This window comes from Brettanomyces nanus, chromosome 2 (assembly GCF_011074865.1).
Source record: "Brettanomyces nanus chromosome 2, complete sequence".
NCBI lineage: Eukaryota > Fungi > Ascomycota > Pichiomycetes > Pichiales > Pichiaceae > Brettanomyces > Brettanomyces nanus.
Genome location: NC_052375.1, coordinates 666229 through 682449, shown reverse-complemented (window position 1 = coordinate 682449; position 16221 = coordinate 666229). Strand labels below are relative to the sequence as shown.

The window sequence follows — 16221 nt, the reverse complement described above, 5'->3', positions numbered from 1 at the left end:
ATATACGAATGAATCTAATTAAGTTCTCGCCGGCTTCTTTCCTCTTCCATATCCTTCTTTATAATAGTAATCCATTGGATAGAACTCTTCAGTGAAAGGAGTATCTTCTTCAAGCATCACCATAGCTTCATATGGAGTCAATAAAGGTTTACTAAAGGCATATCCCCAATCGATGGACAATCTGGGACAGGCTACTTGAACAAATGCGCCAATATCATCGAACATGGCCATTTTCTTGGGGAAGATCTCAGATAAAATGATCTTTACAACGATTTTACCGTGCTTTCGAAGTTCCTTTTCCAACTTCTCAACTGTAATGGGATTTCCCTGTCTTCCAAGGGCTCCCAACACTAGTCCTATCTTCTTAGCACCTTTGGCTGTCTGAACAGCTTCTCTACGAACCGATATCATCTCTTTCTGATCGTACCCTTCCTTGGTGAATTTCCGAGAATACGGATCGTATCTATAGGCTAAAATATGAGGATTATGAATCATGGCAGACTCCAAATGAAACCTTCCATCTCCCACGTAAACCATGGCATCAAACTGCTTAGGATCCAATGAAGGAGATGTACAACCAAGCACTTCACCTTTGGAGAGAGGCATAATCTGAGGGGCTATCACGTAGATCAACTTGTCTTGCGGGCTTTCAGGGTTCTCCAAAGCAACTTTAAGGGAATGAATTGCTGGGTTAAACTGGATCGTTCCGAAGACAGCCAATCTAGTTCCCTGATTGAAGTTGCGTCTAATAGTGTTAATTAAATGTTGTTCGTCGATCTGAATAGTGACAAAAATGTACAAGACCTTTATAGTTGTCACAGCTATGGGGACCAAACATGAATGGCCATAATGCACTATAAAATCACAATCCAAGGCCCTAGCAGTGTAATCATCTATACAGCATGCACCATAAGTGACATCTCCCATGACAAGCACTTCACAATGGCAGAACTGCTCCAAAATATCAGCTATTATAAGTGAATAGTTCAACAATCCTTCAGGCATTTGTAGGCACACTCGTACTGCATTTTTCTTTCGTATATTCCATACTGTTTTGTGGATTTCAAAGTTGTAGTTAGACGGTAGTAACTTGATGACTTCATTGAGTTCTTCATCTTCCAAAATATCCTTTGGAATTTGGTTCATGATTCGACCAATCACTTTAGATCTTCCTTTAATAGCTACTGTCTTCTTGGAGCCATTTGTCCCAATCTTGTCACCATTTACCGGCATCTTTCTTGATCCGGCAAATCTTCTTCTATGATTTTTAACTTCCTCGGAGGACATTTTGAGTGAAAAATTGCTCTTTAAAAGAAAAAAACAAGAAATAAAGTTGATATTCTTAAAATATAGATGATTTTGTTCAAGATAATCGAATATTTCACGGTTCTTTACCCTGTTACCGTCTTGATGGATTACTCTTTGTAACACCCTTATTGGTGAAATTACTTGCATAGATAAATCCCACCAAATTTTCATTCTGTCTGTTATAGAGATGTCAAATGGTGTAGGGATGCATACGAATAGATTGCATCTTCTCCCTCTTAGTTCCTGTACTTTCTTTACCTCAGTCTACCATATTCAACCCAGACACTTTCGACAATGCTAACTCCTCGATTTACAGTAGATCAGGATGATGAGTTCGTCTATATCACTATCAAACTCTCTACTATACGATTTTCCGCCCATAATGTAGAGATGGTTGTTAATGATAAGCTTTTTATCTTTGCATTACCACCGTATTACCTCCGACTCAGATTCCCTGGCTCATTGGAAGAGGATGAACGTGCCACCTCTAAATTCGTATCCAAAGAAGAATGCATCAAAGTGAGAGTGGCCAAAAAGACCAAAGGAGAGAACTTCCCAGACCTTGACTTGACCGCCAAGCTATTGGCAAGATTGAATGAACCTACAAATCAGAGCATATCTGAATCGCATAATTATAAATCAACTACTCTGATTGAAGAAATAGAAAGTAATGAAAATGGCGCAAATCACGTGATCAACAATCACATGAGCGACATAGCTCGAGAAGCTGAGAATTTCAATTGGGAGGTAGAACAGAAATCAGCTGAAGAAATGGATGTCAATATGGGAACAGAGCATCCGAAATATGGTTTTAACAATCAATATTCCGATATGTTAGAGGCAACAGTTTCAAACGGAAACGATATCAATGAATTAGCGGAGCCGGACGGACTGAAGTCTGATGATAGAGTAGTTCAGAGACTTATTAAGGAGAATCTTAAATTTGATCCCGAATATTATGCCAACGAGTATCTTACGGCAAAGTATACACCCGAGGAAAGTAGAATAAGAGAGATTTTAAAGTGGGAGAGTCCTTACAAAAGCATATTTTTGAAGCTACAGAGAGAACCAAAGCAGAAGCGTGATCTTGATCATGTGACAAGCGTTGCAATAACTTTCTCTCAGAAAGAACAGGATCTTATGAGGGATTTACCTAAGAAATCATACCTTATAGACGATCCTCGGCCGATATACTACACTATTATATGCCTGTTGTATGCATATTGCTATGAAATAAGATCTAATGAAGGAGATAGTACTGTTGAGAGTGGCTGGACCATTGGTAAACTGACTCCTCAGATCAGTTGCTTGGACTCCCAGCTTATTCAGTCGAATAACATGACAGAAAAGAACATGCTTCGGATCCTAGTGATCACTATGGACAGAAGAGCATTATCATATCCATTAATTCGGAGCTACGAAGTTGCTAAAAAATGCTGGGAAGACGTTTACTTCATATTACGATGCGGTAAAAGAAGTGTTCTTAAAGCATCTCTAGCTGCTCGAGAATATTTTAGATTTCATGACATTTACTACATTTACTGCAAGATATTGTTGGATGATTTGTGCAATTGGATTTTGAGAGACGATGGTTGTAACGAGAGAGTTCTGAGAAACTTGGCACACGCACTCAGAAAAGAAGCTGAGACAATCGTCAAGAAGGACTTGATGTTTGAGAAGATAATGACAGAAGAAAGTGAAGATATGGAGTTTATAAATATAGACGACGTGGAAGACTTAGCAGAACACGCATACAAAGATTCAAAATAGAGCAATGCAAATAAATAGGATTAATCCAAGTTAAGTTAATAGTATATGTGTGCTAGTTATGGTACTGTCCGGAGTTGGGGACAATTTGAGTCCTCTATTTGAGTTATCAGAGAGATTCGAGATCTGATTATAGCGTATTTTTCTTCTCTTAGTGATAGAATCAAAATTTATGACCGTGGATTCGGGAATGGAGACATTACCTGGGAGTGAAAGAGTTTTGAGATGTCCTGTTCCGTGCTTGAGATTACCTATAGTGACTGGTTGGTAGCTTTCCGAATTGGAGGCCAAACGAGAAATAGCTCTAGCGCCGATCCTGGAAGGAGAAAGCTGATGACGCGGCGGAAGAGAAGAATGCAGAGGAGAATGCAATGGAGAATGTACCGGGGAATGTGCCGGTGAAGAACCGAATTTGAAGGACGGAGCAAAATCCGAGGTTCTTATTGGAGGAAGAGGTGTTGAAGTTGTGATATTTTTGGAAACCGTCTTGGATGGTGTTTTCGGGGACTTTGAGCACTTGAATTTGAATGGTGGAGACGAAACAGATGTACTGTGATTTTGCAAGCTCTGAGACTTTTTTGATGTTTTTTTGTCTTGGTTGAAAAGAGCTGGAATCAATTCTCCAGGGACATTGGCAGCAGTGGCTCTTCTCAGTAATTCCAACGCTCTGTTCATATATTCTGCTCTATAATATTCCTGCTTAGAATTTTCCTGTTGAATTCTTAAATCCAAAGCTTTTTGAAGAGTTTCTTCGGAGTATGGCCAGACAGTCACTTTTGGGCCGAATAAAACCTGTAGTACAGGACTTTCAGATGATTGATGAGATGATGAAGACACATTACTACAACACATGAATATAGATATAATAGATAAGCAATAATTAGAACTGAATATCTGATATCTCCAGTTATTTTAGATGAATATCTTGTTATTTAAATGATTGTCCTCTAAGTATGAAACCAGCCTTTTTCAGGGTGCTTGAGCAAGTCCTTTCTAGGATAAATTAAAAATGAAATAAACTACCCGATTAGGAAATTGATAAATATGTCATCAACTAGCCATCTTTTTTGGGGAGAATTAAAGACAATATATAGAAGAATTAGGAAATTAAAATGAACGGACATATATGTATGACAATAGTAATTCAAATCAAGGGTAGTTCAGTTGAGCGCATGCGAAATTGGTGAGTAGTGTAGTTAAGGATGTAGCTAAGGGGTGGAATGTGGCTGAATGGGTGGCCGAGTATGTGGCCAAATGTGTGGCCAAGTATGTGGCTGAGTTACTAACGCGATAAAACTACGCGTATCGTTAGACAGCTAGGAAGAAACGGCCACCACCTTCTTCTTGCTTTCCAAGGATGTCGATTGTTTCGCTACTGGGAATCAATGTACTCAACAATCCGGCTAAATTTACTGACCCCTATCAATTTGAGATCACGTTTGAATGTCTCGAACCATTGAAGGAAGACCTTGAATGGAAGCTTACGTACGTTGGATCATCGAGATCTCTAGAACATGACCAAGAATTAGACTCTGTATTGGTGGGACCTGTTCCAGTAGGAATAAACAAGTTTATTTTAACGGCAGATGCACCATCACCAGAGCTCATTCCAGCAAGTGAGCTCGTTTCCGTGACCGTTATCCTACTTAGCTGCTCTTACAAGGAACGAGAGTTTGTCCGAGTGGGATATTACGTGAATAATGAATACGATTCGGAGGAATTGCGTCAGAACCCGCCGACAAAAGTTCAGGTGGATCATATAGTGAGGAATATTCTTGCTGAGAAGCCCCGGGTGACGAGATTCAATATTGTGTGGGACAACGAGAGCGAGAACCCGGACGATTTCTATCCACCGGAGCAACTGGAGGAGGAGTTAGATGAGGAGGATGGTGGGTCACAGTACGGAACTTCTGAGGGGGAAGGTACAGAAGAGGGAGAAGGTACAGAAGAGGGGGAAGAAGCAGACGAAGAGGCAGACGAGGAGGCAGATGAGGAAGCGGACGAGGAAGCGGACGAGGAAGCGGACGAGGAAGCAGAAGAAGAAGCGGAAGAAGAAGCGGATGAGGAGGTAGAAGAAGCAGAAGCTTCACCAAACAAAGCAGAACAAGTAGAAGAAACGAAAGTAAAAGAAGATGATATATCTACGTCTGCAGAATCGGCATCCAAAAAGAGAAAGACAGAGGAGAGTGAAGTCACCGATAAGGATGAAGAAGAAGATGAGACTAAGGAAATAGACAAAGCCGATTAAAAGTCGGTGATTATATTATACATGCAAGTTATTGTACACCCGGTTAATTATCTGGAAAACCCTTGTAACAATACGTTTATAATCTGGTGAGATGCGATCTGTCACTCCCAGTTTCTGTAGACGCACAATCATCTTATCAGGATGCCATCTGATTCGTTCATTCTTTGCACGGGTCTTGGATTCGATGAATCGGGCCACATTTGTGTCATTAAGATCTTCGGGAGAATTTGTTTCCACTGGAAGGGGAATAAACCCGGGCAGTTTTCCTGATTGTGTAATTTTCATCCATAGATCGTTATAGGTAGAATAGGTATAACTCGACTCCGGGATCTCGGACATCGGAGTATCCTCATAGTGCCGATTATCAGGATTATCCTCCTTGAGAATTTCTTCCTCGATCACTTCATCGGGTTTCGTGGCGACAAATCTGTAGCCGTTGATTTTTGGGCCATATTCTGTAAGGTGTTGAAAAGATTGTCTAGAGGGTCGAGTGGACTCAGAAAGTACAGGCCTGGACATTGTAGCCCCCGCTGTTGTAGAGTATATCGGTAAGGAATCTATCGAAGTAGAATCTATAGCTGCCGAATCCATTGCAGGAACCTGCGTCGCCGTACCTTGTTTCTTTCGCTTAAACCGGAGTCTCCTCGAGCTCTTCCGAGCACCCTTACTAGTCATCTTTTCAGAACTCTTCTTAGCACACTTACTGGCCATCTTTTCAGAGCTCTTCTTAGAACCCTTACTAGCCATTTTCAACCTATGACTATCAGAGCCCATTCATCACGATACAAAGAGCTAATCGTTAATGACAAAGATAAGCCCTCCAAATTTTTTTAGTGAATCGATAATGAAAAATTTCAGGGCAGGACTTCTGTCATTTTCATTGATCATTTCTCTTCATCCTTCAGACATTTTGGGGGCACTTTTAGCATGTTACAACGACTCTTAGCTTCTAGAGCTTTGAGTGTTTCTAGAAGCTTTTTCAGATATGGAATTTCTGGTTTATATCGATGTTTGAGTTCGAAACCCAAGATAACCATGGAAGGTCCAAATGAGTACTCTTCAATAGACAGCGATAAAGCTCCAAGTAGTGAAAAGTCGCAATTATTTTATGCGTATCGCAGTGAGGGAGAAACTTTTGGGCAGATGGTGAATGAGACAATCAATGGGAGAAACCCGTTACATAATTCTCATGTTGTGAGTCGGGAAGAGGCTGAGAGAGGTGTCGATCCAAGATATAGAGACACTGAGACTGGTGAGTTATTGGATGGAGCTACAAGCAGCGAAGCTCGGTTGGATATAAAGACATTAAAGGGTAGAGTCAACAGAGTACAAATTGCGGTTCCTGAAGAGCTATCTACAGTGATAGCCAACAATATATTGTATGCTTATGAACCTAAGCATCTAAAGCAGCAATGTGCCCAATATTATATGGACCTAAATGATGAAGTAGTTCAAACGAAGTGCGAAACCGAGTTGGAGACAGACGTCAGTATAGCCACCACCTTTGCGCAGAACTACGCTGTTGCTTATCAAGTATTGGACGAGCTTAGACGTCGAGTTGGTGAAGATAAATTTCATCCAACTAGAATACTTGACTATGGTTACGGTCCCGGTGTGGGGATGTTAGCCCTTAATGAGTTGATGGGAGATGATTTCAATCCTGATGCTAAGGACGTGATGATTAACGGGTGCTTTCATATGACTAGGCGTGCCAAGCTACTACTCAGTAGGCAAGCTAGTGAGTATTATGGAAGAGGAAAGGACGAGAAGGAGGAGGAGGAGGGGGATGGGGAGAGCACTAAGGAGATAATGAAAGATGAGGAGAAACGGGAAGATGGAGAGGCCCATTCATCCACTTCCCTTGATCCAACCGTTGTCGATGATTACGTTGGAAAGGTCAAGACCAAAGATATCCACATTAAAACAATTCTCCTGAATAGGTTCCGTCCGAAGTCAAAGAAATACGATCTTATTATTGCTGAAAATCAGCTTCTTACGGGAAAGGAGCACTTTCCTCACCAAGTTGATCAACAATTGGAAGAGCTAGTCCACAGATTATTACCTGGTGGACATTTGGTTCTTCTACAGAGAGGAAATCCGTTGGGAGCAGAGGTTATAGCTCGGGCAAGACAAGTTATGATGAGACCAGAAAACAACGAAGGTAAACTGGCCAAGATTCCAAGAGAATATAAGAGTCGTGGGCAGCTTGCGACAGAGAAGCAGGTTGGTTTGGACAAAGAAAGTGAGGAAGAGGCCATGAAGGATATTGAGCCTGAACTACTTGAGAACTATGATATAGTTGAGAAAGAGGCTAAGCCGGACGCTGCCGAAGAACCTATAAACCTCAAAATAATGGCTCCATGTCCTCATCATGGCAAATGTCCGCTTCAGTTCTTCAAACCTCAGTACTATGAGTTTGGACAAGTTGGCAAGAAGTTAAAATTTTGCAGTTTTGCCATAAATGTGGCCAGACCTCCTTATTTACTAGAACTGAAAAGGGGTTCTAGACTTGCCACTACATGGTCGAGTTCAAGTAGTGGTATGGGAATTAAAGGTCAGGCAAAACCGGGAAAAGGACGACCTTATGGGCTTAACTACGAAACTGCAAGTTATTCCTATTTAATTGTGGAGAGGTCAGACGAGAATCCACTGTTGTTGCAGCAGCAAAGAGATGCTGAGACAATTTCCAGACAAGTTGGATTTAGGTCTGACTTGTTAGATGAGAGGCCAAGAGTGTTGGCTCCTCCTGTAAAACGGAAAGGTTTAGTATGTTTGGATGTATGTGCACCTTCTGGACATGTAGAGAAATGGTATGTATCGAAATCAGTTGGAAAGCAGGAGTATCATGACGCTAGAAAGGTGAAAATGGGAGATATATGGGCATTGGGTGCTAAATCTATGATCCAATCAAAGAAGGAGAACTCGTTTTATTTTGAGAGACTAGAAAAGAAAGAAGAGGCACTACGAGAGAATAAGAAGAGAGATGCCGAAAAGCTCAAAAGAAAGATTCGTAGGGAGTATAAGGAAGCCGTGGCAAGCGATCCGAAATCGGACGATTTGGGGGAAAAGCTTACAAGAATGGCACGTATAGATGCATACCAGTTCTTGGCCAAGCCCAAAGAGCAGCAGAGAATTACAGATAAGCGGAGATATAAGTAGCGTATTACATGTACATATAAAGCCTAATAATGCGCGAAAAGGGTAATTAGGGATTTTCCTAAGTAGCGATTGGGCCATCCTATTTTATTAGGCGCTAACGTTGGGGGTTCCATCTTTCTTTATTTCTTTCAGTCTTTCTCCTTAATGACAGAAAAACAGTTGACGGTGCTAAGTTGTGAGTAGATAACAATAGGGATATGGATATCTACTTATCGTATTTTCTTCTACTAACCATTTATCTTTATTTTAGTTGGGGACTCTGCCGGGTGCTGTTTTTTAGCATGGAAACTTTCACAAGCACATTGCTATACAATGGTAGTCGAATCGGGACAATATGATATGAGAAATGAATGCTTTCATTGGAAATCAATCTCTACGGGTATAGAGGAGAAATATCATCCAGACATATACGCGGACAATGTGAAAACACTTGGAATATCTTCAAAAGTGGATTTCGTTATCATTGGAGCCTACGAAATGACCAAGCTAAAGGTGTTCTCAAGAGAAGTTGCAGAAAGTGAATTTTGTACTTCTGACACTATTTTCTTAGTTGATTGTACCATTGCTGCTGGACTAGAAGAGGAGATAAATATTGCAAACTGCTTTGCAACCTACTTTGATTTGAGTACTAAAGAAGTCAAAAGGGGGTCAACAGTGATTCTCCAATATGAAAATGGCACCACAGTTGCAATTGGCTCATCGTTCTTGAAGAAAGAGTTAAATCAACAGGAAAATATATTGAAGAGAATTATAGAAGGTGAAGGTGTTTTAGGTGCCAACCTAAAGAAATTGAAGGAGTTACTAAAATTGCAGTATATTCAGACGGTGCATTTAATACCGCCAGATAGAACACCTTCGGTTGGAAGCTATTGCTGGAAACAGGTGATCCCTTTGATTAATTTTCAGGTTCTCTGGATAATATATTCCAGTATCGACGACAAGATATTAAATGGAGTGTTTAAAGAGTTGGTGACTATTGCAAGAAGTGTGGGGGCTTTAGAATTTCCCAAACCCACAGATGAGGGAAAGATGATCTTACAACTCCAATCAATGGTTGAGAAATACAATAAAAAAACTAATTCCAAGTATCAAATGATGAATATCCAGGGGAGTCAACTATGCAATACTACTACAGATTTATATGCAGAAGGGAATCAGGAAATACCTGATGCAATTTACAACTTTGAAAATGGGAATGGAACAATGATCAGGTTTGTATTGAGTCATTTGCTCTTTCTTTCGAGCAAGCATAAAGTCAAAACTCCTTATTTGGAGTGTATTCAGAGTTTCTATTTGAAGATTGAAAGATTAAAAGCAGAGTCAAGTTTCAATTGGATCAGGAAAAAAAGCACGATAGTGCCTGTTATCTCTGCCCATCCATTACAAAGCTCTTGTCAATATCCACAAACAGCAAACAATACAATGATTGGAAGACAAGGATGGAATCAGGCATCTGCAGGACTTGTTTCAATACATCCCCGGTTTCATAATGATGATTTGAACTCTAGTGGTAGCAGCATTGGAGGAAAGTCAAATAATACTCCCTCAGTTCAGCAAGTGAAGAACAGTCTCTACGGAAAAACATCGGCATCTTCATTTGAATCATATGAAGATATAGCCAGAAATCAAAAATCTTTGTTTGAAAGTGCAAACGTAAAGAACCTAATGCATGATACTACTAGTCGATATGGAGAAGTTGATACACTGTCACAGATTGAGCGGTTTGTGAGAATTGCGAGAAGAGGACCACGAGTGAGTGTCAGCAGTGCTAGTGCGGCTAGCACCTCTGATGCTGTAAGCAGTAAAATAGAAGAAGATGCAAGTATTTATTATTCGGATATGGAGGAATAGTATGTATAAAAAAAAAAATCCCTGAATTCTCAAATAGGAAATTTAAATGGATTGAAGATTTTTGAAACTTCGCGATGAAAAGAGGCTCTTATTTTTGAGAGGGGAATATAGATCGATCTTGTTTTAGTATTGCATTCTTCTTTTCTCAAATATCATGGGACCATCTCAAATTCAAATAAAAGCCAGTGCATTGCAACGATTGAGTAAAGAGAAGAGTATTTATGAACAGGAGTTGAAGGAAAATGAAGAAGAGGTGAAAAAAATAGAGGCTCAGATGACTACAGCATCAGACAAAGAGAAGGAGGACTTGAAGTATACACTAAAGGTCGCAGTTCGAATCCGAGACGAGTCGAAAAGAATGATTCCTAATATTAAGGCGAAAACGCAGGAAGTGTTGAAGGACCTTAAGGAATATTTGATGACCAATGGGTCAGAAAATGACGATACCGTTAAGAAGGTGATTAAGGAAGCCGAAAGGGCCAGTAAATAGTGATGATGATCACTAATTTTCTGCATTACCTCTGTCTTTGTTTGCCATTGCTTGTTGCATGTTTTCTTCTGCTTCCTTATCGTATGTTTCTTTGTCATCTATCCATCTTTCTTGTATATCAATGTCGTCTGAAAAGCCCATAGAAGATTGACGAAGTAGATCTGTCCACACAGAGTCTCCGCCGATTTCATTTGTACCGAAGCAATAACCGTTAGCTTTGTCTATCAATGATAATAGACTAATCATCGACATTTTATCCTCTATGGCGAGTACGGTGAATTGAAGCAAGCCGAAGTCCTCGACAAGATCGGCGATAGCTTCAGATAGTTTCTCATACTTCTGATTGAAGTAGGCGTGATGTAATTGGTTGTTTTCGTGCTTCATATAGGGTATGAGCTTTTCAAGATCCTGAACTTCTGTATAATACTGCAACTTGAAAGGAAGACCTCCTTGAACATATTCATCGCTGACATCTTGATCGATTTGCATGTGTTTTTTCTTTTCTATCTTATCCAGTTTATCGCTATCGACGTAGTTTTTGATGAGATCGATCTTTGAAACCACATTTACTTGGGGTAAATCCAGTTGAAGCATTGATCGAAGTGTAAGTAGTAAAGATGAAATCCATTGTGAAGGTACCGTAAGATTAATAGAGTCGACCAAGGAAACGATGCATAATCGAAAGTCCAAGTCTTTAACAAGCTTCCGTAAGATCCTGGAGAAAACTGGATTATTGGTGTACAATTCTGTTTGTCCAGGACAGTCAAAGAGAATGTAAGCCGAATCGCCATCGACACTAATTTTAGTAAGAGAACGAATCTTCTTGATGAAGTAGTCAATACTCTTTTCAAACACTTCCATACAATACATGAGACCACCGTTGGGTCCAAGTTTCAAATTTTCGTCGTCCATAATTTCTTCCAATGTAATAAAATCTCTGATATCGACAGATACATCGTAAGGTAGACGATCATTAGCGGGATCTAAGTTCACAATCACAGAGTGCCTACCAATAGCGTTGAGGAAGTGATTCATTCCAAGACAATAGGTAGATTTGCCTGCACCTGGAGGACCAATAACAACCTGACCGTATGGAGCCATTTTTAGGAGAATATAGAGGGTAATAAGAGAAGAAAAGAGAATACAAAGAGATTGGTGGATTGCAAATCCATTTCAAAGATTCTCGAGTCCCGTAGTTTTTCACTCTGAGATTCGCGGATTTAAGTTAGTTTGATTTTAGAGCTTAATAAGTTGATTTGCTCTTTCATCATTGTTCTATTCTCTTCGTCTTTTCTCTTCATCTTATACCTAACATGACACCGGTAAAGGACTTATCGGTAGTGGATTCAATAATAGTGAATTTGGTTTCGGTTCGAAATCTTTATCAGTTTGAATATGAACAGTTAGGCACTTTTCTGAGTCTAATGAATCAGTTTGAAGAGGCCAAATTGAAGAGTCGAGAGTTATTAAAAAAGAATGATATTTTCATTAGAGAATTCAATGGCGACGTAAAGTTCTATCGTGAAAGAATGAAGTGGTTACAGGCTAGAATTAGCAAGTTATCGAAGGATATAGAGAATAGAAAGCAGGCCAAGCAGAAGTTGATGCAATTATTTGACAGTTTGCAGAGCTTGGATACTTTGAATGACTCAAATCCGAATCAAGAAGAAAGTAATTTGGAAGCTGGACTACCTATTATGAATATTAGAGAAGAATTGGACGAAAATGGAAATGTGATGAAGAGTTCTGTTAAGCCATATGAGAAGAGTAAGCTTGGGATATTCGAGAAGAATGCAAATACCACCAAAAAGGCTTCCTCAATTTCCAGTAATCTTCATCCTTATGGCGTCACAGAAGAAAGTGATGAAGATGGTAATATCGTTCGAAGTTCAGTTAGAAAGCTACCGGTATCTGAAAAGAAGAAGAATGAGACTACCGATGATCAGATTTCGCTATTGATGAAAGACATGGATTTGATACCAAAGGAGGAGCCAAGAATTGTCGAGCTTGAAGATGGTATTGATAGTACTAAGGATAGCTCTCTAAAGGTTCAACAAAAGATTGATTCATCTATGTACGCACCCGAAATTGATCCAGAAGATTTGCTCACTCTCGAAGTGATAGCTAATGAAGTTAACAACGATGATGACGACAATGATGATGACGACAATGATGATGACTGCGATATGAATAATGAGACAGGAATTACGAGTTTGGTTCCACCAGAATCACGTGATTTACTATACAAGAGGATCCAGGAGCTGCGAATTGCACACAGAGATACAAGAGACGATCAAACTGCTGTTAGGAATGACGATAGCGAATTTTCTAAAACGTCAGAGAAGAAAAAGCCCTCTAAGTCAGTTTCTTTTGCTGAGGATGTTGATGTGAAGGAAGTTGAAGATATATGGGATGATCTTAGAGAATCTGAACAACAAGGAGGTCATCCTAAGGTATCAGAATTCAAGCTTATGATGGAAGGAGCCGCAGCGTTAGAGAAAGAAGAAGTTGAGAAACCTAAAAATCACGAGACAATAGCGAATGGATTGATTGTTGGTGATGTGATGGAGCACGATACAGAAGCCCGGGGGAGTAATATAGGCTTTCAAGAAACGAAAAAGTCTTCTTTTGACGAACCTGTAGCTGAAGAAACGTCCGAAAATCTTGTTAATATGGATCGATTGAAGCCAGAGAAGGGAATGATGAGGCTTGGAGGCAAAAAACCTATTTTTAGGAGCCGATTGAATAAAGTGGTTGAAATGGGTAAGCAATATCAGAAGAGGGGGGCATCTATAGAGAAGCAGAAGTCATCGTCCCCATTTAAAAAGGATTTTAAATCGTTAAGACCGGCTAAGAAGGTGATCACTAAGTCATTGAATTCAGAAGTGATTGAATCGCCCAAAGATGATAATTCCTTGGTGAAGAACTTACCTTTAGAAGTAGAGGATTTTGATATAGTTCGAGAACATATTACAGAAGAAGATGGAGAAGATGAAAATAGTCAGATGATTGAAGACTATAAGATAGTGGAGTCGAAAATGAGTAGTGGAAAGGAGCTTCCTAACTTGGAGGAATTTAAGGATTCTGAGAAGGTCATAAAATTGACAAGCAAGCAGCTGTCTGAATTGCAGAAACATATGAAGAATGCAACTCTTGATTATAAGTCTGTGGGGAACGATACAGATACAATGGCACGTGCATATGTGATGGGTCTGTATGATGATGATATTGAGGAAGATGACGGTGTCATAGAGGAGGTTGATGATTTCAAGAAACATAATAAAGAGGTTGAGAAGAATGAACAGGACGAGAAGGATGGAAAAGATGAGAAGGATGGAAGAGATGAGAAGGATGAGAATGAAGGAGATGTCGAAGATGGTCCTATCATGGAGGATAATATCATTGAACATGATACTGGTGCACTACAAAATATATCAGATGATGACATTGATATTGAATTGAATAGTGAGAGTCTTAACAGTGAAATAGCATTGGATTATACGAGGGCTCATGAACGCATGCTAGAGAAATATAACGGAGGTTTTAAGAAGACAGACTTGGAGAAGGAGTTTGAACCTTTGGATGATGCACCAAAAGTGAGCAGATTTAAGGCGGCCAGATTGGGTCGAAAGGCTTAGTGGTACAATTCCTATTAGGATATATATAGATAGTTTATAGAATAGAAAACTCTCAAGAATGACTCATTCGCCTCAGATAGGAGTGGTCTTGGTATCCACCAAGCATAGAAAGCTCTATTCGTGCCTTTTTAAGGTAATTCTCAGAACGCATTCGGGACTTTTGCATCTGTGGTAAGGAATCTTTAGATTGTACATCACCATAGGATTTGATTCGCATGGTAGGACTTTTTGTATGCATAGTGGTATCTTTAGGGATTTCCATATTTTGGGGTATCAAAGAAGAAGACAAAGAATAGTGGTGTTCTGAAGATGAAGGTGGAATAAATGTGTCTGGGTTTTGTATTCTTCGGGTGGAAATCGAACTATTATATTCCCTTTCTATGGGTGGCTTGGGTAAAGGTTTATTTAAGAAGCGGACAAAAAGAGAATCTATTGCTGATTTCTTAGGAGAACGTGGAGGAGAAGATACGGTAGAGGAGTCAGAGTAGGGTGATGAAGGAAACGAGAACATCGATTCTGATGCAGAGTCTCTGAATGAATCTCTAGCAGAACCTCTAATGGAATTTCTGACAGAACTTTGGGACGATCCCGGGACGGAGTTTCTGAAGGAATTAAGAGAACCTTGATCTGCATTATTGTAGTAATAGTTGATGAAGGAAGAGACAATAGATTCTGCCGAGTGGGAATTGGCAGAATTTGTAGCATATAAATGAGTATTGGCGGTTTGGTAGCTAATAGAACCAGCAGAACCTGAAGATTCGGAAAAGGCACCTGAAATATCACTTGGATTTGGACTTGGAGGTGAAAGAGTCAATTTTTTGTCAATATTAGCAAATTGAGGAGTGGTGCTTTTGCTGTATGTAATATCGGACTCAAAATAAGCAGGACTTCTGGAAGGAGGAGTTACAGAGTCAAATCCTTTCGAATAAGCTGGTCTTGGAGGAGAATATGATAGTGCTTCCTTAGAACCCCACGAAAGTTTAGAACAATCAGTGGGAGGAGAAGAGCAGACTCTTTCTTTGAAAGGTTCAACAAGTTTCTCCGTGTTCGGCATACAAGAAACAGCTCTTCTTCTAGGTGGAGATCTCGTTCTTGGTTCAAGGGACTCAGCAGATGAGAAACGATTTATAACAAAATCCCGGGTAAGAGATATTTCTGAACGTGCCCTATGAGCACGCAGTTTCATAATGTTAAGATTTTCGTAACTATCTTGTTTAGAAAAAGACGGAGGACATGGTAGAGAAGCAGAGATTCCTGCACTCAAATTGCTTTGAAAGTCGAGGACTTCTGAGATGTGGTCTGCTTTATACTTCCTCATGATTAGGGTTTTGTGAAGAGTTTGCGTGAAGATTTTTGAAGAATAGAAAGAGCAAAAAGAGTAAATAATGAGCAGTGTTGGTATTTATGATGTCTTCGTATAAGGGGTTGATGATTGTTCTAAAAAAAGGAGCATTCTTCTGTTATGGGAGGGCTGGTTTGGAATTCTACCACTTCCGGCCAACGTCAACTAGTCTTTTTTACCATAATTTCTTTGAGAGCCTCAAAGGGTTCTCTTTTGGCAACTGAAAAAGGAGACTGACCCCTAGGATCAAGATGGCTGTTCCATAGTAATTTCCTAATTGAGCGAATACCAAGTCTCTGAAAATTTCAGTTGTCACGTGATCAGAGAGAAGATGACGAAGAAAAAAAAATTAAAATGTTTTTGAAAAACTATTTTCCAGATCTATTAGATCTTAATGTACATAAGATTTTTGTTTGGT

The 16221-nt window shown here is 39.8% G+C and overlaps 9 protein-coding genes across 9 annotated transcripts; 6 read left to right on the top strand and 3 right to left on the bottom strand.

Annotated features, from left to right (window-relative positions):
- Positions 1-18: 18 nt before the first annotated feature.
- DPH1 (Diphthamide biosynthesis protein 1) lies at positions 19-1287 on the bottom strand (the record flags this gene model as incomplete). The annotated part of the gene is made up of 1 exon (XM_038922603.1): positions 19-1287. One exon carries the CDS (start codon positions 1285-1287, stop codon positions 19-21), a length of 1269 nt encoding a protein of 422 aa, XP_038778531.1.
- Positions 1288-1602: 315 nt separating this feature from the next.
- Positions 1603-3078, top strand: FOA43_002304 (uncharacterized protein; the record flags this gene model as incomplete). Its single annotated transcript, XM_038922602.1, has 1 exon — positions 1603-3078. One exon carries the CDS (start codon positions 1603-1605, stop codon positions 3076-3078), a length of 1476 nt encoding a protein of 491 aa, XP_038778530.1.
- A 1354-nt stretch (positions 3079-4432) lies between these two features.
- FOA43_002303 (uncharacterized protein) lies at positions 4433-5323 on the top strand (the record flags this gene model as incomplete). Its single annotated transcript, XM_038922601.1, has 1 exon — positions 4433-5323. One exon carries the CDS (start codon positions 4433-4435, stop codon positions 5321-5323), a length of 891 nt encoding a protein of 296 aa, XP_038778529.1.
- A 15-nt stretch (positions 5324-5338) lies between these two features.
- FOA43_002302 (uncharacterized protein) lies at positions 5339-5842 on the bottom strand (the record flags this gene model as incomplete). The annotated part of the gene is made up of 1 exon (XM_038922600.1): positions 5339-5842. The coding sequence occupies one exon, from the start codon at positions 5840-5842 to the stop codon at positions 5339-5341; it is 504 nt and encodes a 167-aa protein (XP_038778528.1).
- Positions 5843-6250: 408 nt separating this feature from the next.
- FOA43_002301 (uncharacterized protein) lies at positions 6251-8482 on the top strand (the record flags this gene model as incomplete). Its single annotated transcript, XM_038922599.1, has 1 exon — positions 6251-8482. The coding sequence occupies one exon, from the start codon at positions 6251-6253 to the stop codon at positions 8480-8482; it is 2232 nt and encodes a 743-aa protein (XP_038778527.1).
- A 312-nt stretch (positions 8483-8794) lies between these two features.
- FOA43_002300 (uncharacterized protein) lies at positions 8795-10333 on the top strand (the record flags this gene model as incomplete). Its single annotated transcript, XM_038922598.1, has 1 exon — positions 8795-10333. The coding sequence occupies one exon, from the start codon at positions 8795-8797 to the stop codon at positions 10331-10333; it is 1539 nt and encodes a 512-aa protein (XP_038778526.1).
- A 154-nt stretch (positions 10334-10487) lies between these two features.
- Positions 10488-10823, top strand: FOA43_002299 (uncharacterized protein; the record flags this gene model as incomplete). The annotated part of the gene is made up of 1 exon (XM_038922597.1): positions 10488-10823. One exon carries the CDS (start codon positions 10488-10490, stop codon positions 10821-10823), a length of 336 nt encoding a protein of 111 aa, XP_038778525.1.
- A 12-nt stretch (positions 10824-10835) lies between these two features.
- Positions 10836-11924, bottom strand: FOA43_002298 (uncharacterized protein; the record flags this gene model as incomplete). The annotated part of the gene is made up of 1 exon (XM_038922596.1): positions 10836-11924. One exon carries the CDS (start codon positions 11922-11924, stop codon positions 10836-10838), a length of 1089 nt encoding a protein of 362 aa, XP_038778524.1.
- A 212-nt stretch (positions 11925-12136) lies between these two features.
- Positions 12137-14461, top strand: FOA43_002297 (uncharacterized protein; the record flags this gene model as incomplete). The annotated part of the gene is made up of 1 exon (XM_038922595.1): positions 12137-14461. The coding sequence occupies one exon, from the start codon at positions 12137-12139 to the stop codon at positions 14459-14461; it is 2325 nt and encodes a 774-aa protein (XP_038778523.1).
- Between the last annotated feature and the right edge of the window lie 1760 nt (positions 14462-16221).